Source organism: Panthera pardus, unplaced genomic scaffold, assembly GCF_024362965.1.
Source record: "Panthera pardus isolate Hobbes unplaced genomic scaffold, ASM2436296v1 HiC_scaffold_15, whole genome shotgun sequence".
NCBI lineage: Eukaryota > Metazoa > Chordata > Mammalia > Carnivora > Felidae > Panthera > Panthera pardus.
Window position 1 is genome coordinate 11,404,442 of NW_026526710.1, and position 26,888 is coordinate 11,431,329.

Sequence of the window (26,888 nt, forward strand, 5' to 3'; positions counted from 1 at the left end):
CCCCCTGTAGGCGCGTGTGGGCTCGAGGGCGACTAGAGAGAGAGATTGGAGTCCCGTGAATTGGGTTCGATTCCCAGAATTCCTTGAAAGCAATTCACTCGCCTAATTAGTGCACTTGAGCGAGTGACTCAGGCTTCCTAGGCCTCAGTTTTCTGCCTCTGTAGCGCCGCCTGCCTCACAGGCTTTTGTGAGCATTCCCTGTGGCGACGCGGGCGGCGGGCGGCAGGGACCCCGCGGACTGTCACTCTGCTTGCGGGGCGCCGGAGGGAGGGAGCCAGGTCCGGGCCGCAGGCCGACCACGCTGCGGTCTGAAGGAGTCCCGGACGGTGGGCTGGGTGGGGCTGTCGCGGCCCTCAGACTCAGGTCAGTAGCCCTCTGGGTGACCCTGCCCCCATTTAACACTTGCTTAGAACTGAGGTCTAAGAACTGACGGGGAACTAAAGTGGGTGTGACAGCTGAGATGGCCTCCGGAGCTTGGGCTGTGACATTCAAGGGAGACACGGAGGGAGTAAAAGAGTCTTAAGCATCTCGGCTGTCGTTATAGAGTGCTTTAATCCTCACCGGGGATGGAGGGATTCCAGTGTTACAGGTGAGAAAACTGAGGGGATCAGGATTAGAAGCCGAAGCCGTGCCCCCGACCTGTGGGCCGAGCCTTTCAGGAGCTCGGGTAGACACTCACCTCGGCACTTTTTCACATTTACTTCCCATAGTTCAGGGCACTGAACGTGGGGACGCTCCAGAAATAGAGGCCTTGCATCACAAGAGTCTTGATCGAAAAAGAGCTTTCCTATTAAAAACGAAACCTCTGTGGATTGATGCATAATGGGCAGATAGGCAAAAGCAAACACAGCGGAATGTTAACTGTGGAATCTAGACGGTGGGTGCGTTCAGTCTGTTCAGTGCACCATTCTTTAAACCTTTTTGTATGTCTAGAAATTTGCATAATAAATGGGGCAGGTATGAAACTTGTTAAAAACAAACTCTGGTGTTCGTGTTCTGCCCCGGTCGCCAAAAAAACCAAAACCAAAAAAACCCAACTCTGTTAATGTTAGCAATGAATAGCAACGGAATAAAACCAAACATTTAGGGGCGCCTGGGTGGCTTAGGTGATTAAGTGTCCGTCTTTGGCTCAGGTCATGATCTCACAGTTGGTGAGTTCCTGCAAGCATCAGGCTATTTGCTTTCAGCACAGAGCCTGCTTAAGATCCTCTATCCTCCGACTTTCTCTCTGCCCTTACCCCACTCTCTCTCAAAAATAAACATTAAAAAAAATTTAATATGAAGGTACAGTAGTTGATTTGTGCTTATACCACCTCTGAGCCTTTTAAAATCAAAACAGAAATTAGGCACTCACGCATAACTACTGAGTGTACATCCTTTTTGAAAGGCAGATTGTGATGGTATACATCAGTCCCTGATAATATACACATACCTTTTGGTCCAGTAATTTCACTTGTAGGATTTTATCATCAGGAAATATGAAAATGTTACAGTAAATTATGTTCATTGCATTTTGTGCAGTTAAAAAAATGGAATGCTTGATAATAAGGGAGTGGTCCAACATAATAATATTGAATGTTACACAATTTTTAAATGATATTTTGAAGGATGCTAAGGTCATGCTAATTTAGTTATAATTAAAACGAATTTAAAATGGTGTTTAGGGGCATCTGGGTGGCTCAGTCAGTTAAGCACCCAACTCTTGATTTTGGCTCAGGTCATGATCTCATAGTTCAGGAGTTTGAGCCCCACATCAGGCTCTGCACTGACGTTGCAGAGCCTGCTTGGGATTCTCTCTCTCTGCCCCTCCCCTGCTTGCACTCTCTCTCTCAAAATAAATAAATAAATTTTATTTTAAAAAATAAATAAAATGGTGTTTAATATGTACGTTATACACATGTAAATATATATTCTCAAGGAATCTATTAAACTGGTTGACACCAGTTGTTTCTAAAGAATGCAATTGTGGGCATTTTCACTTTAGACCTTACACATTTCTGTAAAGCTGAATATAGTTACTGCAACTCTGTTTCATTTTTATATTCTGGGAAAAAAAAAGTAAACAAAAATTTAAGCAGTGTTGCCCAGTTCTGTTCAAGGGAATACACACACACACACACACACACACACACACTGGAGAGGGGAAAAAAATATATATATATGTGTGTGTGTGCGTGTGCGTGTGTGTATACACACACACACACATATATACATTACTTGTAACAAAAAAGCATAGAAGAAAATAACTCCAAATGTTTGTGGAGATACCTTCTTGTTGGAAATGATTTCTATATTTTTATTTATGCTTTTCCGTATTTATCAAATTTGTATTTGGCATGTACTACTTTTATAATTGGAACAAAGCACAATAAATTATTTCTAAAATAAAACAGAACCATCTGTTGTATTCTGGATTATGTAAAGCTTCTAGTTGTTCTTTGCTAGCCTTCAGAAGTCAAGCAGGAAAGAGCCCTGGCCAAATATGATCTTGAGTCTAAGTACAAAGCCTTACTTATAGGAGCTTACATATCCTAAAGGCATCCAAAAGTCCAGATGCCTTCCCATTTTGGGGGTATGTTTAGGTGTGTTAATACCTCTTTCTGAGTCCTGCCACTCCTACATGGTTGTTGCCTGGAAAGACGAAACCAAAAAAAAAAAAAGCTATTGGAGTCAGCTAAGTAGCCTACTAGTACTCTAGGTGGAAGATTGCTTATAAATAGTAATGATTCAGCATATATTGTACAAAGTCCTAAGGCATGCAATCCCCAGAGGGATTCATACCTAGCCTAGAAAATGTGCCCTTATGTGGAGATATGGCAACTACAGCCTTCCTAGATTAGAAGGAACACAGCTAAATTTCTAGGGGTCGTTTATGATCATCCATGGAACCCCAAAGGGTAGAGGTTTTTTTTTCTGTGAATTCAGGTACTAACCTTTGCAGTTTAGAACACAAACGAGGCCAGAATTATAGCTTAATGCTTAAAGGGCTCATGGGTTCCATTCTCTACTAAGGCCACAGACCCTAGGCAGGGATGTGCTTTTGAGCTTTTGCTTATTTAGTTATTCAACACCATTGAGTCCATTGCTATAGTTTAGGCCCTGTAGGAGGCCCATGGCATGTGGTAATACAATTCTGTCCTCAAAGTATATTTCAAGTTGTTATTCAAACAGCCATTGAGAGCCCAGTTGCAATAAAGGTAAACTGCTGTGAGACCGCCTAACACAGTCTTCAAGATTATAAGAAAGGCTTGCAGGAGATGTTTAGGTTGAGCCCTGAAAGACAGTAGGAGTTAATTGTAGGGGAAAAGGGGTGGATTTTTCAGGAAAAAAGGACAGCATGACAGATCACCTCCATAGAAGAGAGAACACAACAGGAGTGCCTGTGTGGCTCAGTTGGTTAAGCATGCAATCTAGGCTCAGGTCATGATCTCACATTTCTTCGGTTCAAGCCCTGCATCAGCCTCTGCACTGACAGCACAGAGCCTGTTTCAGATCCTCAATCTCCCTCTTTCTCTGCCCCTCCTCTGCTCGCTCTCTCTCTCTCAAAAATAAGTAAACATTAAGAACAGAGCACATCAGACCAGGGGCAATCCCCACTGCCCTACGGTATAGCTGAGCAGAGGGTTCAAGTGGAGAAGATGGGGACAAGGAGCTGGCTGGGGCTTGCAAAGCCTAGTAGACCATGTTATAGAGTGTGGACTCTACTGAAAGCAGTGAGTAGCCATGAAGGGTTTTAAGGAGTTATGCTGGGATGAGATCTTTTCAGAAGGAAGTGGCAGTTGAGCAGATTAGAGATATGGAGTAGGAGTTACAGAGTCTCTGGGAGGAGACCAAGAGCTAATTTGACTAGAGGGCAGCTGCAGGATAGTAGGGAAAGGAAAGGGAGTGAAGGAGAGGTGTGGCAATAGCTGCCATAATGGGGGTTGGGGGGAGGAGGAGAATCTTGGGCAGAGATGAGAGACCAGAAGTCTCTGGTAGGAAGTATTGCTATGTAATTGCAGTGTAAGCCCCCTCCTGTGACTTCTAGATTCCTTCATTTAAAGCTACATTGTCCACTAATGACTTTGGAGTTGGGTTTTTATTGTTCTGGGAAGATATGACAATGTAGTCAGGTTAGCCTAAAGGTGAGTATAGGCAAGAACAGGGATAGCCCCAAATGGCCCATTGACTAGCAGGTTACACAGAGAAGTAACATGGGAGCTGGCACAGGGAGACACCAGTTGGAAGACTGTGGCAGTCCTCCAAGCAAGAGATGTCAGTGGCCTGATGTAAGGTGATAGATACTAAGGAGATGGGTTATCTCAAGGAAAAGATATCATAAGGACATGGGAGATGAGATAGGTTGGGTGTGGGGCCTGAGAGAAGAGGATTCCAGGTTGATTTCCAAGTCTCTGGCTTAGAGAACTGGTTATGCAATAGTAGCATTCTAAAATGGGAATAAAGCAGGAGGTGATCTATAGGGGATGGACGATGATGATGAGTTCAGATGTGTATGGAAAACATAAAGAAGGATAAGAAATGTGATGGCTCTAGGCTCTATGTGTCCACTGAAAACAGAATTCCAGGTGCATGACCTAATGATGGTGGATGGGCATCAGAGTCCTCAGATACATGGGATAGGACTGCTGTTCCCACAGGGATAAGCTTTCACCTAAAATACATAGGAGCTCAATAATGTCAATCATTCGTACCATGAAGATAAGAATGGCACCAATGGAATTATCTTCATCTTGAAGACTTTCATCTTGGCAGACTATGAAGAGTTAATGTATTTCCCACAGCAAGCCGTTCACCCCAAAAAATAATAAAACAATTATCAGTAGGGATAAAACATTCTGCGAACCAGCCCATCTGGTTTTCTCCCTTTCCCTATGACATCAGTTCCCTCTGGCATGCCAACAAAATGTTTTCTTCTGTGTCAGGCTCAGTCATGAGTTTCTCCCAGACTCTGGTCCTTGGGAGCAGCGGACTGAAGAAGTGATGGGGGAGTAGACCATTGGTGGGAAAATGAGTCATCTGAGAAAAACTGGTCCAGGCTGCCAGGGAGAGCTGTGGGTTGTGTCACTGTGGAACATGTGCCTAGTCACATCACCCAGGGAGCCTTCTCTTTGTTATTCTTTGCCACTGTATTTGTGTGATGGAGTAAAAAAAAAACATATTCTGCAGAGGTCCCTAATAGAGAAATTTGCTGTGCAGGGGAGGAAGGGGAGAAGCAGCAGCAGACTAGGTTTGGAGAGGGTTTGGATGGGGGTGCAGAGAGCTTTCAGGAAGCAAGTGCCACGTGTGGGAGGATGAGAAGAGGAAAAAGATAGGAAAGATAATTCAAGAAGATTTGCAGTGTGTTGTGAATATTATTCCCCTTTGTTGTCTCCTTAAGAGACTGCAGAAAATCCTTAGTATTTGTTTTTCAATTATTTTTGGATAAGCTGATGTTTCTTTGAATGTGACCATCCAGGTAGGAACCCTGGTTTTACATGAGGAGGTACATTTAAAGCAGTGAGCATACTGAATTTGTAACAGCTTTGTTGCTTTATTTTTGTCAGCTTGCTCTATTCTGAGATGGAGTGTTCAAATAGCTTGTCATATCAGGGCTTCTTTGTCTTGGATTCAGGGGCATCAGGGACCAGTCAATGACGACTGCCCCCCCGCCACACACACACACACACACACACACTCAACTCCCACCCCAATCTTTCAACATTGTAAAAGTTGTAAAGTCAGATGTAAAGGATTGCACATTGAAAGAAGAGTCTTTTTTTCTGGGGAGAATAGCCATGTGATGCTGTCCAATCGAACTTTGTATGATGATGGGAACATTTGATATCTAAGTTCTGTGTGGTAGCCATTAGCCACATTTGGCTATTGAGCACTTGAAATGTAAGAACTCCAACTAAGATGCTGAACTTTTCATTGTGTTTAATTGTAATTAGTTAATATGACTTTAAATAGCCAAATGTGGCCAGTGGCTACCATATAGGATGGTGCAGTTCATCATTCTCAAAGGTCACACCCCCCAGAAAAGGTTAAGAACCACTGAGACCAATCACTTCCCTTTACAGCCATGTTATGTTGGCACATAGTAGGTGCTGTTAAATAACAACAACAAAAACAAATTTTAAAGATCTAAATGACTTTATTTTTTTTTAATTTTTGGTTTTTTTAATTTTATTTTTGAGGGGGGGGGAGAGAGAGAGAGACAGAGAGAGAGAGAGAGAGAGAGAGGGAGAGGGAATGAGTGGGGAAGGGGCAGAGAGAGAGGGAGACACAGAATCCGAAGCAGACTCCAGGCTCTGAGCTATCCACACAGAGCCTGACACAGGGCTTGAACCCATGAACTGTGAAATCATGACCAGAGCTGAAGTTGGATGCTTAACCAGCTGAGCCACCCAGGTGCCCCTGACTTTAGTTTTTTAACTTTATTTATTTTTTAGTAATCTCTGCACCCAACGTGGGTCAAACTCAAGACCCCAAAATCAAGAGTCACATGCCACTCTGAGGCAGCCAGGCACCTCTCTAATTGGCTTTATTTATCAATTCATGAATCAGGCAGCATCTAGTCTAGCTAGTAAACAAGAATTCCAAAGGGCTATAGAAGAGGAAACATTTTTAAAGGTAGAGAGGGAGTGGAAAAAAGCAAATTATTAGCAAAGAATCCATTGTTTTAAGCAAAGTCATCCTCCTGAGGGGAACTGAAGGGAGCCTATCAGTAAATTTCCTTGTGTTAACCAGAAAATTCCCATGTTGACTGGTTAAAGGTTCCATTTCTGGGGGGGTTGAAACTGCAGTTAGGTTAGGTGTTAAGTCTTGGTTTACTGACTTGGAGCCTTAACCTCAGTGACACTATTTTGGGCCTGTGGTTTTCTTTTTAACAGTGCTTAATAAACACCTGTTGACTTTATTAACTAGTACTTAAAAAAGATTTATTCTAGCTCCAGAAAAGGGGAACTAAGGTACAAAATGACAGACGGACTCTTCAAGTTCACCAAGTTTTGTTTTCTCAGCCCCAAATTCCTTACCCTCAACCCAGAAATTTTCCCTAAACATTCTCCACCCTATCACGTACCTTTGAAACTTATTTCACAGCCGAATTAAACCAGAAACACAAGCAAAGGGTTGAAAGGGTGTGAAATGATTAATGAGAGTGCTAATGATTTTTTTTTTTTGATGCAGCAAGAAGATACATTTATTTAATAGAATCTTAATGTTTTTGGACTCAAATCAATTTTTTACTAAGCAGATTTCTAATGAGCTGTGTCAATATAATTTGGTAATGGCACCTCAAAAATAAAAACACTCCTTAAAGCTAAACAACCAACCAAACAAACAAACAAACAAATATGGGAAATATCTGGAGATTTTATTTAATTTCTATTTATTTATTTTCAATATATGAAATTTATTGTCAAATTGGTTTCCATACAACACCCAGTGCTCATCCCAAAAGGTGCCCTCCTCAATATCCATCACCCACCCTCCCCTCCCTCCCACCCCCCATCAACCCTCAGTTTGTTCTCAGTTTTTAAGAGTCTCTTATGCTGGAGATTTTATTTAAGTAAAAAAAAAGAAGAAGAAGAAGAAGAAGGAAGAGCCGAGAAGCTTCTAAGCCACACATCCCTCAGTGCTAACACATGCACAGTAGCTGAACCTGCTTCTGTCTGGCTGAGGCTGGCTCTCCCCCTCAGTCAGCACATGTGCAGGGCTTCTGTCAATGTCACACTGACAAACATTCCCTGAAGCTAGGCAGCTGGGGACCAGTTTCTTTTGTTATTCCATCCTTTCTCTTGGGTTGCCAGACACACTCCTTGAAGGTACCTGCAGGAAACCAGATTTTTGTCCCATTTTGTCCAGATTTTTGCTTCTTCCCCAGCTCTAAGAGCCTACAGTGGTGCATGTAGCATCTGGGACATTGGTGGCTTCCCCACTGCTTGCCCACTTGACATTTGTTCATTCGTTCAACTGATACTTATTGAGCCACAGAACCGCCTGGTGCTGTCATGGGCGCCAGGGACAAAACAGTGAACAAGACCCAAACTTGGGGCGCTTGGCTGGCTCAGTCAGTAGAGCGTGCGACTCTTGATCCAGGGGTTGTAAATTCAAGCCCTGCGTTGGGTATAGAGATTACTTACAAATAAAATCTTGGGGCACCTGGGTGGTTCGGTCAGTTAAGCTTCTGACTTCGGCTTAGGTCATAATCCTGCGGTTCATGACTTCGAGCCCCGTGTCAGGCTCTGTGCTAACAGCTTGGAGCCTGGAGCCTGCTTCAGATTCTGTGTCTCCTTCACTCCCTGCCCTTCCCCCGCTCTCTCTGTCTCTCTGCTGTCTCTCTGTCTTTCTCTCTCAAAAATAAACAAACAATGGGGTGCCTGGGTGGCTCCGTCGGTTGAGCGTCCGACTTCGGCTCAGGTCATGATATCGAGGTCCGTGAGTTTGAGCCCTGCGTCGGGCTCTGTGCTGACAGCTTAGAGCCTGGAGTCTGCTTCGGATTCTGTCTCTCTCTCTCTCTCTGCCCCTCCCCACTCATGCTGTCTCTCTCTCTCTCTCTCTCTCTGTCAAAAATAAATAAACTTTAAATAAATAAATAAATAAACAAACAAACATTAAAAATAGTAAAAAATAAAATAAAATCTTAAAAAACAAAATAAAACAAAACCAACCAAAAACCGCCAAACTCTGCCCTCACACTGTTCACAAACTACTAAAAACGAAATTGCAGTGAAGTGGGATATGTGCTACAAGAAGTACAGGGTGCTTCTGTCGCTCTTAACCCAGACTGGAGTGGGGTGTTCAGGGAAGGCTTCCGGTGGGGGCAAGGGGCTTGGGAATGGCTTCTAGGACCTGAAGAAGAAGCTGGTGTTACCCAGACACGAGAGGAGAGGAAAAGGAAAAGCATGTGCAAAGAAAGCTGGGAGGGTCGGAAGAGAGCTGGGTGCTCTGGGGGAAACTAAATAGTTCAGCACAATAAGGCCAAGGGTTGAGGGTGAGGGGTGTTCTTTCTCCTTCTAGAACCACAGGTGACTTAGGGTGAGAAGCCCTAATGTAAATCAGAACCAAGCTGGGTTAGAGTATACATTAAGTCCTAAGTATTTCAGCGCTCAATGGAAATCAGTGTGAGTTGCCTTTACCGTACAAATGTTTATTGTATATCCCTGAATAGCATGATTGTAAAGGGGAGTTGATGTGCGGGCTGGGGGGAGGAGAAGGCCTGAGGGGAATATAGTCTCACAGTCTCAGAGGGGACCATGAATAGCAAAAGGGTGCTTGTTTGGGAACCAGAAGGAGAGCAGAACAGGACCAAGCAAAAAAAAAAATCCAATGATCCCTCTTGGCCCTGGGGAGGAAAGGCCACAGGAGGAATCACTGAATACAGGGATCCTGAGTACAGGAGAGCTGTATTCAAAATGCTAGGATATTTCTTAATAATAACTATGATTCCCAGGGCGCCTGGGTGGCTCAGTCGGTTAAGTGTCCAACTTCGGCTCAGGTCATGATCTCATGGTTTGTGAGTTCAAGCTCTGGGCTCTGGGCCGAGAGCTTGGAGCCTGGATCCTACTTCAGATTCTGTGTCTCCCTCTCTCTCCGTGCCCCTCCCCCACTCACACTCTGTTTCTCTCTCTCTCTCTGTCTCTCTCTCTTTCTCTCAAAAATAATAATAATAATAATAATAATAATAATAATATGATTCCCTAATAATAACTGGAAGCAATCTCAAGGTCTATCCAGAGGGGACCTGTCACATGGGAAATGTGGAAGCCTGAACACTATGCAGAAGTTACAAAAAACAAGTCCGTTTATACAGGTATGAAGAGATCTCCAAGATATTTGTAGAACACCTACTGTGTGCACTGGGTTAGTTGCTAGGGACTCAGCAGTGGAGGAGACAAAGTGACTGCCCCCTGGAGAGATACCCTATTTCCACATCCTTATCTTGGCTCTTCATGATGTGCCTCCCCCAGCTTCTCTTCACCTCCCACTGCTCCTCAGCCAGCTTCTCTAGGATCTGCTGTGTCTGAAAGCATACACTTGTTCTTTGTAGGGGCTACCTCTTGAAACACTGATTTCTCCACCTCTGCCTCCCCAGTCTTTTGCCTGGCCAAACCCTCCGCGGCCTCCAGGTCCCTGATTTGGTGACTTGGTATTCAGTGGTGGCAAGAACAGTGTGACCCCAGTCTAGAACTTTCCTCCTAATTTGTACCTCTGGAAGGCTTAGTTCTGTTGCCAATCTGTCTAAGCATAATCTAGCATCTTTCTATCAAGTTCTGTACATCTTATTGGTATTTTAATTGGAACGGTGTTAAATCTACAAATTTACACGTGGAAAATTTTTTCATTCACGCTATATTTGGCCTTCCCATCTAGAACCTTGATGTTACTTTCCATTTATTCACATCTTTTTTTTTTAATTCTCTCCTATTTGTGGCTTATAATTTTTATATCAGTTGAAGTCCGTGTATCTAACACTGTGCTAATACTCAGTGATTTTCTCTGGTGTCTTTTTTTTTTTTTTTTTCATACGTAATGTGTCATTTTTCCATATCAATTCTCCAATTCTCCCACACCAACTCTGTGTCCAACAATTCAATTCAATTCTGATACTACCCAGAGTTAGTGCAGAACCCCACAGACTAAGGGGTCAGCCCTGTAAGACTTATCTTTACTTTAGGAGAGGGCTGCAAATGGGGTTCTCAGTTTACCCACAATTTTTTTTCTGGCTGACTACAAATTTGAAGGCTCCAGCAGACTGAATGTTTATGTACCCCCCAAATTCATATGTTGAAACCTGTCCCCCAGTGTGATAGGATTAGGAGGTGGGGCTTTGGAGAAATATTAGGTCATAAGGGTAGAACTCTCATGAATAGGAATATTCTCATGAATAGGCCCTTATAAGAGAGACCTCAGGAAGATCCCCCTAGTCCTTCCACCATGTGAGGACACAGGGACAGCCGGCTATAAACCAGGAAGTGGGCTCTCACCAGAACCCAACTGTGTCAGCATCCTGATCTTGGACTTCCAGTCTCCAGAACTGTGAGAAATGAATTTTGGTTGTTTAGAAGCCATCCAGGTTCTGGTGTTCTGTTATGGCAGCCCAAGCAGACTGAAACAGGAGTCCCAGACATGGAGATGGTTTTTAGAGCCAGGAAAATAGAGACTATGAGAAGTGGCCCAAAGAGTGAGACCCAAAGAGTGAGACTCCTTCCTTCAGAGGTCAGGGACAAGGGGTGGAACAAATAGGTGAAGCTGAGGAGGAGCACCCAGGGAGATAAGAGAACTGTCAGAGTCCAGGGGGTCCTGGAACCTAAGCAAAGAATGAACTTCAGAAAGAAAGAAAGCAGGAGTGCCTGGGTGGCTCAGTCGGTTGAGCCTCTGACTTCGGCTCAGGTCATGATCTCGTGGTCTGTGGGTTTGAGCCCCGCGTCGGGCTCCGTGCTGACAGCTCAGAGCCTGGAGCCTGCTTCAGATTCTGTGTCTCCCTCGCTCTCTGCCCCTCCCCCGCTCATGCTCTGTCTCTGTCAAAAAAAAAAAAAAATTAAAATTAAAAAAAAAAAGAAAGGAAGAAAGCAACTGTGACGAATACATCAATGAAAATGGTAAGAACGAGTCACCAGATTTAGCACATGGCAGTCACTGGGCACCTTGATGAGCCGTTTTGGTGCAATGAATGGAGGAGACAATGGACAATGGCAGATGGCTCAGTCCTTTCAGGTTGCTATAACAAAATACCACTCACTGGGTGGCATGTAAACAACCAAAATTCATTTCTCATAGTTCCGAATAGGAGATATTGAGAGAATAATCCTCCAGCCTTATCCGCGGTTTCACTTTCCACCATCTCTGTTACCCGCGGTCTCAGTTACCCACGGTTAACTGAGGTCTGGAAGCAGATGATCCTCCTTCTAACTATACTCAGAAGGTCACTAGTAGCCTAACACTGTGTCACAATGCCTGTGCCATCACCTCAATTCATCCCATCACGTAGGCACTTTATCATATTATCCTCTCACATCGTCACAAGAAGGGGAGTCCAGTACAATAAGGTATTTTGAGAGAGATCATATTGACACAACTTTTACTACAGTATATTGCTATAATTGTTCTATTTTATTATTGTTGTTAATTGTTAGCATAGTCATTGTTGTTAATCTCTTACTCTGCCTGATTAAGAAATTAAACTTTATCATAGGCATGTCCGTATAGTAAAAACATAGTATATATCTAGGATTCTGTAGCATCTGCAGTTTCAGGCATCCACTGGGGTCTTGGAATGCATCCCCCACAGATAAGGGGGGACTAATTATATAGGTAACTCTTTGGAGCTGAATGGGGTGGTAGCTAGAGGAGAATGTATCGTTAAGAGAAAGGCATTTATGAAAGATGGAGAATGCTGCAGGATGTGTGTACACTAATAGGAATAATCTAGTAGATGGGAGAAATTAAATGATGCAGAATTTGACCAACTAGCAATCACAGGAGTGAGAGAAGATGGGCTCAGTACCAGGGAGATGACTTTAGATAGGAGCACTCATGGTTCATGCCTGGTACCTGGAGGGGAGGCAGTACGTGCATACACCTGAGCGTGGGCAGGTGGAAATGGTGGGAATGTAGGGAAGTTAATTAAAAGAATGAAGCAGATTTATACGTCATGACATGGAAAACTCAGAAGCACCCCATTTTGGTAAAAAGAAGAAAAAAGGCTATTAAATACGTTTTTAAAAATCTAACTTTAACAGCTGTTATCTTTGAATTGCAAGATTACCAGGAATGTTCTTTTCCAGATTCTAAATTGCTGCGGTGTTTGACTTTCATACAATGAGTACCTATTGCTTCTGAAAGTAGAATAAAACAAAGATTATTTTTAACTTTGAAGGATGTTCATCAGAACAAAGCGTTGTTACAATGCTGAGGAATTGAAACAACCCGAGTGTTCAATGATAAGAGCTTGTTTCAAAAAGTTATGGATGGAAAATAGTTATGGATGGATTATTGAGGATCTATGAAAAGTTATGTTGTAGAAGTCTTCCAAGGGCATAAATAGCCTTTCAGAGTGAATGGTGGCCTCAGGACAGTCCATGTGTCTTCACCAGGCTCACAAGATGCCAAAGGTCTGGCTGCTGCCCCCTCTTCCAGCTTCATGTCTCCCACTCCCCAGATCGCTGCTCTGTAGCCATGTTGGCCTTCCTTCAGTTGCCAGTCTCCTTCGAGCCTTCAGGCCTTTGACTGTGCTATTCCTTCCACCCGAGAAGCTTCTGTACATCCCCTTCTGCACGTTCCTGTTCCTTTAGATTGCTCCTCAACTGTGACTTCCCAGGAAAGCCTTCCTTGCCTCCCAGGCTTGGTCACAGCCCTCATTAACAGAACTCATACTAGCCTACCTTCTCCGTCTTTGCATTTGTCACAACTACACTCACATTATCACACGCATCTTGTTCAACGCCCGCCTCCTCCACGTATAAAATGTGAACACCATTAGGATGGAGTGATATCTGACTTACTTCCTTTCATGTCCCTAGTGCCTAGATGGGAAACTTGTACAAATAGGTATTTAATAAGTATCTGTTGAAAAAAGTGAATAAATGACTAAGGGCACGACAGGAACTCTCAATGTTTATCCTTTAAATGGCCAAAGCACTTAGGAAAAATTAATACAGCGTCTCTTGGGCAGGTGCCTAGGGATATACATCTTTATACCTAGCACCTACCTTAGGGCCTGGCCCATGTTAAAAGCTCAGATAATGTGGCTAGCTGAATAAGCATAACCTCTTCCATCTTCAAGTACTTCTCCCTCAGTGGTGATCTCATCCAGTCCCATGGTTTTAAATGTCATCTATAAGCTGATGACTCCCCAAATTATAGCACCAGCCTGGACCTCTTCCCAGAACTTATATATCCAACTACTTATTTATCCAACTCTCCACTTATATATCCAACTACTTACTTATCCAACTCTCCACTTGGAATGTCTAATAGGCATCTCAAACTTAACATGGCCAAAACAACTTTTTGTTCCTGATTTGGCCAGCCTTCCCCAACCCAATCTATTCTTCTGGTTGCTTAAGCCACAAGTCTTAGAGTCATGCTTGACTCCTCTCTTCCCTCACACCTTGCATTCAATTAATCAGCAAATCTGTCAGCTCCACCCTCAGAATACATCCAGAAGTCAACCACCTCTCATCCTAACTCCTGCCTTGTTCAAGCCATCTGATGCCTGGCCTCTCTGCCTCCACTGGCTTCTGTACACTCTATCCTCCACCCAGTAGCCAGGTCATCAAATCTTGCCTCAAATTGCACCTTATCAGAGAGTCCTTCCCAGAAACCTCTATTTAAAATAAGACTCCTGGGGCGCCTGGGTGGCTTAGTCGGTTGAGCATCCGACTTTGGCTGAGGTCATGATCTCACTGTTCCCTAGTTCGAGCCCCGCGTCGGGCTCTGTGCTGACAGCTCAGAGCCTGGAGCCTGCTTTGGATTCTGTGTCTCCCTCTCTCTCTCTGCCCCTCCCCCACTCATGCTCTGTCTCTGTCTCAGAAATAAATAAACATTTAAAAAAATAAATATAAAAAAAAATAATAAAAAAAATATAAAAAAAAAATAAAAAAAATAAAAAATAAAAAAATAAATAAAATAAGACTCCTCATCCTGTCACCCTTGGTTCTCTTGTTCTACTATATTATCATCCATTGCACTTATCAGGGTATGACGTATTTTTGCTTGTTTATTATCTTTATTCTCCTGTTAGAATATAAGTTCCATGAAGAAGGGACTTTGTCCATTTTGTTCTCTTGTACATTCCTAATAGGGTTCTGGTCACCAATCACTATATATGGGGAGGATGTTTTCCCTCACACCAACAAGCAATTCTCTGGACACCAGCTGGATGTTCTGTAGTTCAACTCAATTCTGACACTATCTACTTGGAGATAGCATTAGAACCCACAGGTTAAGGGCTCAGTCCTCTTAAGACTGCCGCACCCGCCCCACTTCAGAAGCCAGTCTCAAGCCCAGGTTGTTACCTGTACTTCTGACTAACTGGCTGTAAATCAGAGATTTCCACGCCCCTCTCCTTGGGTTTGATTAATTTGCTCAAGCAACTCGCAGAAACCAGAGAAACATTTTATTTACTAGGTCACCAGTTTATTATGAAAGGATATAACTCAGGAACAGCCAGGTGGATGAGACACATAGGGCAAGGTATGGGGAGAGGGCTCAGAGCTTCCATGCCCTCTCCCAGCATGCCATTCTCCCTGCATCTCCACGTGTTCACCAACCCAGAAACTCTCCAAACCCTGCCCTTCTAGGGTTTTATGGAGGCTTCATAACATAGGCATGATTGACTAAATCACTGCCCATTAGTGATTGAACTCAATTTCCAGCCCCTCACCCCTCCCCTGGAGGTCAGAGTGGAGCTGAAAGTTCCAACCTTGTGATCACGTGGTTGGCTCCACTGGCAATCAACTCTCCTTAAGTACTTTCCAAAAGTCACTTTATTAACATAAACAGTAGAGAAGGACTTATTATAACAAGACACCCATTTCACCCATTTCAGGAACTGAGACTAGAGACCAAATGTCATGACAAAAATGCTGCCATAGAGATGCAAACTGATTATTTACAAATAAAATGACAGAATAGCTGAGATTTGTTTAAAAAGAAAAAAAAGCTACTGCCATTTCTGTAACTGCTCAGGAAATTCCAAGATTTTGGGAGCTGTGAGCCAGGAACCTGGTTGAAATATATATTTATATATTATTTATTTATATATATAAAAATATACATATATAATTTATATATTATATATATATATATTTCTCATTATAAATCACAATATCATAATCCTCAGCACCCTGAACAATGACTGACATCTAGTTCTCTCAAAAATCTCTCAGCAGTCAGGAATGAAGGTCTGAATGAACTCTTGAGTTCTGGAGAATCACCTTTTCTCCCAGTCAGTGAAAAAGAATGCAGATGCCAGAAATCAGATACCAGCTACCTGTCCCTTTGTCTGGGCCCTAGAATAATTGAGATTTAACTCAGGCCACTTTTCATAGAATTAAAGAGTAACACTGAGGTCACTAGTGAGTCAGAGGGGGCTGTTAGCTCCTAGAGCAAACCTAGGTCCAGCTTCTTAGTGTTCTCTGGAGGGAACCTGTTCTGTAATTGTTGGATGTCTCATCCTTTCATCAGTAGTAGGCCTACCTGCCTTGTCTTTACACGGGGCTGTGAGTTTGGGATTTGTGACATTTGGACTCAGTCTAGGTTGTTTAGAACAATAGTTCTCAACTGGGGCCGTGTCACCCACCAGGGGACTTTTGGTGCTGTCTACAGACATTTTTGGTTGACAGTGGGTATGAAGTGCACTTGGCATCCAGTAGGTAGAGGCTATGGATGCTGATAACATCCTCCAATGCACAGGATGGCCCCCTAACAAAAAACTTTCTGGTCCAAAATGTTAGTGGAAAAATCCTGGTTTAGGGTAACAATGATAATTGGTAGCTGGCATTGTTGACTTCTGCCGTGTGCCAAGTCTTGCACTGTATACTTTACACACACCATCTCAATCTCCAAATTGTTCCTAAGAAACAAGGACTATTGCAATCCCCATTTTACAAATGAGAAAACTGAAGCTCAGAGAGGTGGACTTACCTAAGATTACACACCTTAGAAAGGGTAGAGGAAGTTGAGGTGGGCTACTAGGCTTCTCTGGCTGGATGTTCCTGAATTTATCTGCTGCCACCATGGACAGGAGACTGAACAGTAAGCCTTCAGAGGGGTCTGTCCACTCAGTCAAGGCTTGGCTATTGGCCAGAGAGGAGATTTTTCTTCCCTGAGTTGTCCTAGCCTGCATGGCCTCACTCTCCCTGCACTGCAGTACAGTACTTGGCTCTAAAGCTCAGTTCCCCTGCCAGCCCCAGGCTAGTGCCAGCCCTTCTCCATGGGGAAGAAGCTTCTGGATTCAAACCTAGGCCTTATCCACTCTCCCATGAAGCCCATCCTTTCTGGGCAGGAGTCCTTGAATCAACTCTGGGGGCTGCAAGGCCATATCTCACATGTCCTTTCAGGTAGGGAGGGCTAGGGCTGCTAGGTTGGTGACAGAACTGATCCAAGAAAGGGCTTGAGGTCCCAGAAAACCTCAGAAAGTAATCGCTGCACAGGACTGGGGACGGCGTAATCCTGGACCAGTGGCGAGTGGAGGTGGAGCAGGTAGTCACCCTTTCTAGCCTGTTTGTGTGAGGGTAGAGCTCCAAGCCCTGCAAGGAATCCCCCAACCTGCTTATGAACAATCCCAAAGGGCTTTCTGAAGGCCCTGGGAAAGTGTGGTGGCTAAAATACAAAGGTAGTTTTTCCAGAGAAGATCAAGACAGTCAAGGATCAATCTAGGGTCAAGTGTGAGAGGAAGCAATGCTGAATCAGTTTGAAATATCCATCCCTTCCATCCATCCATCCATCCATCCATCCAACATATACGTAGGGGACTTCTGCCAGGAGCCAGGGATGCTTAAAAGTCTCCAGGAACACCCATCAGCTCATTTTGTCTGGGGAGGTGGGACAGCTCAGAGGTTCCATCTACCATATGTGACTGTGGAGTCAGACCCAGCTCTTCTATTTCTGAGCAGGGTGACTTCTGGCAAGGGACCTCACCTCTCTGACCCTCTTTCCTCCTATGTGTAATGGAGAGACCAGCAGTTCTTGACATCTTTGTCATAGAGTTGTGAAAACTCAGTGAGACAATGTGTCCCAAATGCCTGGCATATAGTAGGGTCTCAATACACAACAGCAATAGCTACCTGTTTTTGTTTTTTTTTGGACCTTGGTTAGGTCTTTAGACACTTTATTTATTTATTTATTTATTTATTTATTTAAATGTTTATTTAGAGGGGGAGAGAGAGCAAGCAAGCATGAGCAGGGAAGGGGAAGGGAGAGAGGGAGAGAATCACAAGCAGGCTCCACGCTGTCTGCAGAGCCTGACTAGGGGCTTGATCTCACCAACCATGAGATCATGACCTGAAATCAAGAGTCAAGAGTTGAACACTTAACTGACTGAGCTACCTCTGTATGAATTATTTAATACAATCCTTACCACCACCTTATCATGAAGGTATTAACTCCATTTAAAAATCAGGAACGTGCCCCTCTAGAGGTTAACTAACTTGCAGGAGGATGCACAACTTAGGTTTTTCCTAGGCAGATCTGTCGGATCCCAAAGCCTATGTTTGTAGAAATTTTGCCTCCTGCTAATTGTGATTTCCCATGGTAGGAATATAAAATGCATGTTTTCAGGTTTAGAAGGTTTTTCAAGCAAATTTAGCACCTAGAAGTGGAGTAGAGTGAGTTGCCCAGACTGGTGAAGCTCTGGAACGCCAGGTGGGCCAATTCAGTGGGATCTGGTGAGGGAATTGTGACATTCATTCCAGGAGTTTGGGTTATTCTAGGGCAATTGTTCCTTATCTTCCGTGGGTTCTAAATCCCTTCATGCATCTGATGGAAACTATAGATCCTCTCGCTGGAAAATGCCTGTGAGCACAACACACATTTTGTGCATAATTCTAGGGGGATTGTAAAACCCAACCATGGACCCCTTCTAAGAACCCTCCTCCACTAGGGCAGCACGTCCCAAGTGTGGGACCATATCACTAGTGGTCTCCAAGATCAGTTAAGCAATATGAGGACAAAATGTTTTATATTCAAATATTTATTTTATAGTTACTTACCTTACATTTATAACAAATGAGACTGGTTTTCCATTTATGGTCATAACATACATTTGCCTTTTAAAACATACTTATTTAAGAAAATAAAAGTTTAATTAAAGAAAAATATGGAATAAATAGTAGTAGAGGTAGGGTGCAGGTTTGGCAAAAATCATGAAGGATGATTTCGGAAACTTCTCTGAGGTTTCTATTTGGTGGTGTCATAGTGGTTTTACTCTGGTGTCATCTGAACTTCCAGAGGACCCTGGAAATGACCTATTCTCAGGCTTTCTAAATCTGATCAGATGGTTCTGATCAAACAAGAATGTGGTTTGTTGAGTCTCTGCTATAATGAGTTGTCCCCTTCCTGCTGCCAATCAAAACTACACCAGATATCATCTTTGTGGGGCTCTACGTGTAGGCATTTTGGTGCTATATCCATTCATTTATTCAGCATTCATTTAGCAAACATTATGTGCCAATTAGCAAGCATACACCACACTCCACTCACTCCCAGAAAATATAAAATCCTCAGCACCCAAGGACAAGCCAGTCTGTATGATGTGACAGAATACCAGATTTGGAGTCAGACCAGGTTCCATAAGTAGCTCGCTATGTAATCATGAGCAGGTCCCTTTACTTCTGTAGTATCTTTTTTCCTGACACAGTTTTTCCCCTCACCCCCAACACTAAGTACTTATTTTTCCATACCAATTCTTCAATTCTCCAACATCAACTGGGTGTCCAACAATTCAATTCTGACACTGACTTCCAGAGTTAGCACAGACCCCACAGGCTAAGGGCTCAGTCCCATAAGACTGCCCCCACTTCAGATGTCCCTGCCCATGGGCTTCCCAGGCTACCTTCACTTCACCCAGGAGACTAAAAATTTGGGGATTCCCATGACAGCTTCTTCAGGTGTGATAATTCTCTAGAACAACTCACAAAATTCAAGAAAGCACTCTACTTACAGGAACAGCCAAATGGAGGAGAAGTATATTGGGGGTGGGGGTATTACAGATTTCCACGCCCTCTCCAGGGGCACCACCCTCACAGCACTTCAAGGTTTTGGAGCTTTTATGGAGATCTCATTATATAACATGGACACTGGAGATTCAATGTAATCTCCAGCCCCTCTCCCTTCCCAGGTGAGGAGATGGGGAGGGTCAGGGAAGGGGACATGACTGGGGTGGGAACAGAAAGTTTCAAACCTCTAATAACAGGGTTGGTTCCTCTTGTGACTAGCTATCTAGATATTTGAAGCTATCCAGCACCCTCCTCACAAAGAGTCACCTCATTGGCATCAACTCAGGTATCAGTAGTTAATAGGGGCTCATTATAAATAACAAAAGATGCTCTTATCACTCAGAAAATTCTAAGGGTATTTAGAGCTCTGTGTCAGGAATTCTAGACAAAGACTATATGTTTATATATTATACCTTCTCTGAGTCTCCTGAATACAAAAAGAGAGTATTCAACTAGATGAGAGGACCATAGGCCATATCTAGCCTGCACTGTATTTTATTTTATTTTTTAATGTATATTTTGAGAGAGAGTGAGCAGGGAATGGGCAGAGTGAGAGAATGAATCCCAAGCAGGCTCCATGCTGTCAGTATAGAGCCCAAAAAATATTAAAACATTTTTTTAAAAATATTTTTTAAAATTTTGTTTTAGGGAGAGAGAGCACAAGTGAGGGAAAGGGGGAGGGGGAGAGAGAGAGAGAGAGAGAGAGAGAGAGAGAGAGAGACTGACTCCTAAGCAGGCTCATGCTGAGCCTGGAGCCCAAAGTGGAGCTCGATCCCATGACCCTGGGATTATGACCTGAGCCAAAATCAAGAGTGGGACGTTCAACTGACTGAGCCACCCAGGTACACTAAAAACAATATTTATCACAAAAATAATCCAGGTCTCTGATCTCTCTTGAAAATCAGAAGATTTAGCATCACTGGGGCAGCATTCCCAAATGGCAGTATCTGCCTCACACCTTTGAAAGGGTTTTTCTATTTGTCATAGTTCCTACCACTCCCACCTACCTCACCTCACTAAGAGTTAGTGGCTGGGCCCCTGCATTCTGAAGTCCCTTCAAACCCCAAACCTATGATACTAGAAGGTTTAGGTTACTATTGACTAGAAGCTCCTTGAGGATGGGAGTGTAACTGATTCTAGGCACATATTTGAAGCATCCTTACTGCACAGTACATTTCTCTGATAATTAGGGGATACCTCACTGTGGAATGAATAGATAGGAAATAAGAAATAACTCTGCAAAAGTAAGTGCTAAAGGAATGAAAAAGGCAGCAAGGTTTTTGGTTCCTAGAAACCTAGGAGTTTCTAGGGGTTAAGCATAGCCCAGGAAGGCAAGGGTCTCTGGTAGTACCCTACTTTCCAATTTAAAATAATTAGAGTCAAGAGCTGGTTGAGATGAGTGGTACAAACACAGGAGATGCTAGGGAAGGCAGGTGCCACAAATGGAGGGAAAGTTATAGGCATTTATTAAAGAAAATCCTACTCTCTGTTAGAAAACTTTAGGAACACCTGTGTGACTCAGTCGGCTAAGTGTCCGGCTCTTGATTTAGGCTCAGGTCATGATCTTATGGTTTGTGGGATTGAGCCCCTAGTCAGACTCCTTGCTGACAGTGTGGAGCCTGCTTGGGATTCTCTCTCTTCCTCTCTCTTTCTCAAAATAAAAAAATAAACTTAAAAAAAAATAAAATTTTAACATTATCCCATTTCAAACTCCTTATCTTCAAAGTTATAAATAAGAAAAAGGCAGATTGTCTACTCAGCTAACTATAATAACACTGAAGTTAAGAGAATGGATTTTAGGTCATCCAGACCTAGAACTTATTAACAATGTGACCTTGAGAAAATCAACTTCCTAATCTATTAAATGGGGATATAAGACCTGGTAATTTTAATTCCACACATATTTAATTCAATGCATATTATATATTCAATGCAGACATTGAATTAGATGCTGAAGATACAGCAGTGAACAAGACAGGGATGGAGAGACAATAACCAAGCAAATAAATACATGAGATAATTCTTCTGAAGGAATAAATGCAACAAGTACAATGGAGTAAAAATAAGCGTTGTAGAAAGTCACTGAAGCGTGGTGGTAGAGGGCAGGTAGAGATGGGATGTCAGGGAAGGTGGCATTTGGGCTGTAATCTAAATGAGCAAAGAGGGGGGTGCCCGGGTGGCTCAGTGAGCGAAGCGTCCGACTTCGGCTCAGGTCATGATCTCACGGTCCGTGGGTTTGAGCCCCGCATGGGGCTCCTGTGCTGACAGCTCAGAGCCCGGAGCCTGTTTCAGATTCTGTGTCTCCCTATCTCTCTGCCCCTCGCCAGCTTGTGCTCTCTCTCGCTTTCAAAAATAAATATTAAAAAAAAAAAAAAAGCAAAGAGGAAAACAGGAGGAAAGGGGTCCTAGGTCCAGCTGTTGTGAGGAATAACTGAGTGAATGAAAGCACTTGGTGGTAAACAACCACTCAATAAACAGTTGCTATTCTTATTATGGCATATACTTTACTCTCAGCTCCTTCTGTTCAAACAGAAGCTGGCCAAGCCATAGATCAGAGAGATAAATACATATATTTGAAAAAATATATAAGAAAAGTGTGTGTGTGTGTATATATATACATATATATATACACACACACACATATATATATGTATATATATATATATATATATATATATATATATATATATATATATATATACAGGCCCCCAAGACAGATACAGGCTCTGGAATCATGAGATTCCACAGCTCTGAATCATGCACCCAAGTCAGGTAGAAGCAGCAACCCAGCCTCACCCCTATTTCCAGCCCAACTTCTTCCTCAGGAGCAACACCATACAGAATTATTTTAACTCCTGAGACTCATAATCCCTCCATTGGAAACCTGGAACTTGGAAAAGCCTCTTAATTTTACTTAATTGATACGCACATGTGATGCCTGAGGCGCTCATTATTCCCATCTGTTTCTCTTTGGAGTTATGTGCCTGTCTGGTCCAATTGTTTTAAGGGGTTCTGGGTTAATGAGAGTGAGTGGTCAAGAAGAAAAATGCAGAAATGTAAACAGAAAGCTTCTGGTTGCATGATGAGTCTGGTAACTTGCTTATCGAAGTTCAAAAACACATCATAGGCATTTAAGGGTTGGTCAAAATCTTGCTGGACTCTTGGGACAGTTCCATCAGCTGATAGTCTTTGATAAGATTCACTGAGCACCTAGTACATGTCACACATTGTGTTGAAGAACTTCAAAGGCATTATTCCTTCAATATTCCCAACATGCCTATGAAGTGGTTTCCTTTTATATTTAGTCCCCCTTCACAGATAAGAAAACTGACATTCAAACAGCTAGTAAATAACAATGCTGGGATATAAATCCAGATCTGACCCTGCTCCCCGACCCCCCAAGACCTAGCTTTTTTAACCACATAGTGGTTGGTCTCCCAAAGCCAGAGGAAAATACCTCTGAGGGATGCCTTTCTACCCATTTGGGCACCTCCGCCCTGGAGAAAATCCTCAACCAAGAAATTCCCACACAGGAAAGACTGCCTCATCAAAGCAAGAAGCCCCACCCTAGACACACACACCTGGGATCAGCACTCCCAAATCCACCCAGATGGCCCCCTAGCCCCTTAAAGGAAGTCTCCATTGCCCAGCAGGATAAAGAAACCCTCTCCCATTCCTGAAGACCTCCCCACCTCCCTTGGCCCACTACCCCAAATTTCAGAAGAGGAACGGCTATAGAATTTGCAGGACCTACTGCAAAATGAAAATGTGGGATCCCTTGTTAAAAAATGAAAATGTGGGATCCCTTGTTAAAAAAACAAACAAACAAAAAATCAATAATTTCAAGAATTCGAGAGTAGAGCATTAAACCAAACCCTGGGGCCCCTCTTCTCCGACTGCACTGGTCACTTGCTCATAAAGCCGGCCCTGCTTCAGAGATACACTTTCAATGAAGGGACTGGCTACCTCAGTCAGAATCCCCAAATCCTTGGGACCTGGGGTGGAGGTGAGACGTACGTAGGACACCCAACTTCCCAAGATATTCGAGAACACCTTCGCAAATTTGGGACAAACTTCGAAAATTTGAAGGCACTTCTCCCGGCTTGGGCACAAAGTCTCCTCGCACCCCTCTGGTCTCTGGGTGGTCCTTACGACCCCGCCCCAGCTCCACCTTCGGGGTGTGTGGGCCTCACCGCGTGCAGCCCATTGCCGGGGCAACCGACGCCGCGAGAGATGCATTGTGGTCCGCAACAAAATGCAGGAGAAAGATCCTGAGGGAACCATTGAGGTCATGGGCCAATGGGAGAGTCCTGGGGGCTGCGTCAAGCCAATGGGGACGTTCGATGGGGGGCGGGGCCGGCGGGAGCAGGGCGGGGCCTAGGCACTAGGCGGCGGCGGCTGGCGTGGGGCTCCTTAGATGCGCCACGGCTTCGGTAGCGACGGTAGCTTCAGCCGGCTGTGAGCGTCGCCAGCCCCTCCCCCAGGAGACCGTTGCAGTTGGCCACCCCCTGCTCCTCGGTGAGGGACTCGGGGGCTGCGGTCGGCTTCATCGCCTGGTTACATCCCCCGACAGACTCCTCCCGCCGTTCGGTCCGCGCGGCCCGCGCTTTCTGAGAAGTGGGGTGGGGGGCGGGAGGAGCGGGCTGGGGGAGCTGGCGCCTCAGGCACAACCTGCACCCCAACTTCTTACCCCTTGCCGGGGCCTCGCCCCCCCCAGGTAACCATGTGTGACCGAAAGGCCGTGATCAAAAACGCCGACATGTCGGAGGAGATGCAACAGGACTCGGTGGAGTGTGCGACCCAGGCATTGGAGAAATACAACATAGAGAAGGACATTGCGGCCCATATTAAGAAGGTGAGGACGGAGTGCGGGCGGGGGGTTCGAGCCGTTTGCGCACAGCTGGGGCGAATCACAACTTAGTCCTTCTCCCCGATGCTGCGTCCCCAGGGCGCTTGGCAGAGGTCCTTGGAGGCACGCAGGGCAGCTCGGGTGTAGAGGATTCCAGAAAGGACGCAGATGAATTTTGCGCTCCTGATGAGAAGACCAGACCCTCGGCTCCTGAAGTTTTTTTATTACCCAGCTCCGCGGGGGGAAAGCGCCACCTAGCAACGGTTTCTAGGATCATGGAGCAGCGATTCCCCCTTCTGCAGGATTCCTGCGCGGAGGATCCATCTGGGTGTTCCGGAGGGGCGGGGGGGTGCTGCGTGGGTGTTTCCAGCCGGGCCGGAGGGGGATGTTGCCAGCCTTTCAGTGGGGAGTTTAGTCGGCAGTTGAGGGAAAGTGGGTGGTGGTGGTGGTGGTTAGGGGGCTGGGGTGAGGGCTTGGTAAACAGCATTCTGTAGAAAGCTGGCAGGACTGCCAATTTCTCCGAGCTGTGTTTTCTGGAAGGGAAGGAAGCTGGCAGCCTAAGCCGTGGGAGGGTTCCCAGTTGAGAATAGGGAGATGAAAGACTTCAGATGGAACAGAAATACCTTTTTTGACCAACGCAGCAGTGCGTTCATCTAGCTTGTAAGAATGTTATACCAATAAGTCTGAAAGATGTTCATGCTGCATACACTGTATAAGAGCCGGCTTTTGTGTAACTCATCACAGAGACTTGTAAGAATTTTATAGAGAAAGGTTAGCTTTGGTCCCTGCCCTACAGTCGCCTAAGTGAAGAAATCATCACGGGCGTTTTGGTCCTCAGAGCCCCTTTGGGTGAGGAAAACAGGGAAAGTTGTTTCTGCAATTTGCTGTCCTTGTGTACCAGGTGGTAGATGGGCACCATCAGGATAGATGTGGCAGAGAGGGCTACTGAAATTACAATTAAGGATAAAATCTGACCAGGTGGCTGTCGGATTCTGCTTCTAGCATTCTTTCTGTAGGAACAGTGGATTGCTGTGCCCCTTTCAAATTTTCACACAGTGGTTTAGATGTTAATTGAGGCTTTGCCCTTTTGGACATATTTTTGTTTTCATTGATAACTGGAGCGCGCTAAGGAATGGGGTATTTTCGGCTAAATAGTGACCATTTTGGATTTTGTGGTGCATGACCTACAGTAGGATAATTTTGACTTGTTCTGTTTACACATGACTTGATAGACTGAAACTGTTATCACCTGCTGTTAATTAACAATATCACAAAAGATACGGAGGTGAAATTACCATGATAACAAAGCGCCCTTTGAGGCTGCCCTTTCTGCCTTTTACCTCCTCAACCCCCATTCTCAGCTTAGCTCAGACTGCAAGTATGTTTGCATTAATGCACTATGTAGGCGACTTGGAGCTGGGGAACATTCTTTCATGCTAAGAATTTGCAGATGCTAACGTTCCTCCTTTCTGCCCCTACAGGCTCTACTTATCTAGGAGGCAAACTGACCTCTGGTTTAGCACTGAAATTCTAGTGTTCTCTTTTTCTTCCTCCCTCTCCCCCCACCAGGAGTTTGACAAGAAGTACAACCCCACCTGGCACTGCATCGTGGGGAGGAACTTCGGTAGTTATGTGACACATGAAACCAAACACTTCATCTACTTCTACCTGGGCCAAGTGGCCATTCTTCTGTTCAAATCTGGTTAATCGCATGGACTGTGTCACACACCCAGTGATCCATCCAAAAACAAGGACTGCAGCCTAAATTCCAAATACCAGAGACTGAAATCTTCAGCCTTGCCTAGGGGAACACCTCGATCTTTGAACCTTTATTGTGTTGTTTTGTACAGGGCATTCTCTGTACGAATTTGTTGTGGTTATAAAACAATTAGCAAAACAGCTTACATTTGTATTTATTTTCTATTCCATATCTCTACCCCATGTTTTTCCTCCTCAAAATCCATTCCTTTCAAAAATAAATCTGTTGGAGAAGTGTGTGTTAGTTACGATTTGTTCAAATCTAGGTTTGAAGATGGCCCATCACTTGATCTTGACTAGGTTAGTGGGAGTCAGTCTTCGAAGTTGGTTTCTGTGGGATTTAATAGACTGGCCTGTGCCTCGTGCTCTTGAGTCTTTCATCTCTCCCATCCTGCAGCTGTTCTGCATGGAAGACCTACTACTCAGAAGTGCATGTTGAGAAATACATGGCAGAGAAACTTTCGGATTAAATATTATGGCTAATCTGATAAATATTATCCTTAAGTGCTCATTTTGTTAAAAGATGTAGAATGTTCTGGACCTTGGGCCTTGGGAGGTGATGAATGAATGTGTAGAAC

The 26,888-nt window shown here is 44.2% G+C and overlaps 1 protein-coding gene across 2 annotated transcripts; it reads left to right on the plus strand.

Annotated features, from left to right (window-relative positions):
* The first annotated feature begins 243 nt into the window (after window positions 1–243).
* DYNLL1 (dynein light chain LC8-type 1) lies at window positions 244–26,547 on the plus strand. 2 transcript variants are annotated; one of them, XM_019467269.2, is made up of 3 exons: window positions 244–363; window positions 24,421–24,558; window positions 26,122–26,547. In XM_019467269.2, exons 2-3 carry the CDS (start codon window positions 24,427–24,429, stop codon window positions 26,257–26,259), a joined length of 270 nt encoding a protein of 89 aa, XP_019322814.1. In that variant the 5' UTR covers window positions 244–363; window positions 24,421–24,426; the 3' UTR covers window positions 26,260–26,547. The 2 variants fall into 2 exon arrangements, with proteins under 2 accessions (XP_019322814.1, XP_019322813.1); XM_019467268.2 differs by lacking the exon at window positions 244–363 and adding an exon at window positions 24,090–24,221.
* The last annotated feature ends 341 nt before the right edge of the window (window positions 26,548–26,888 follow it).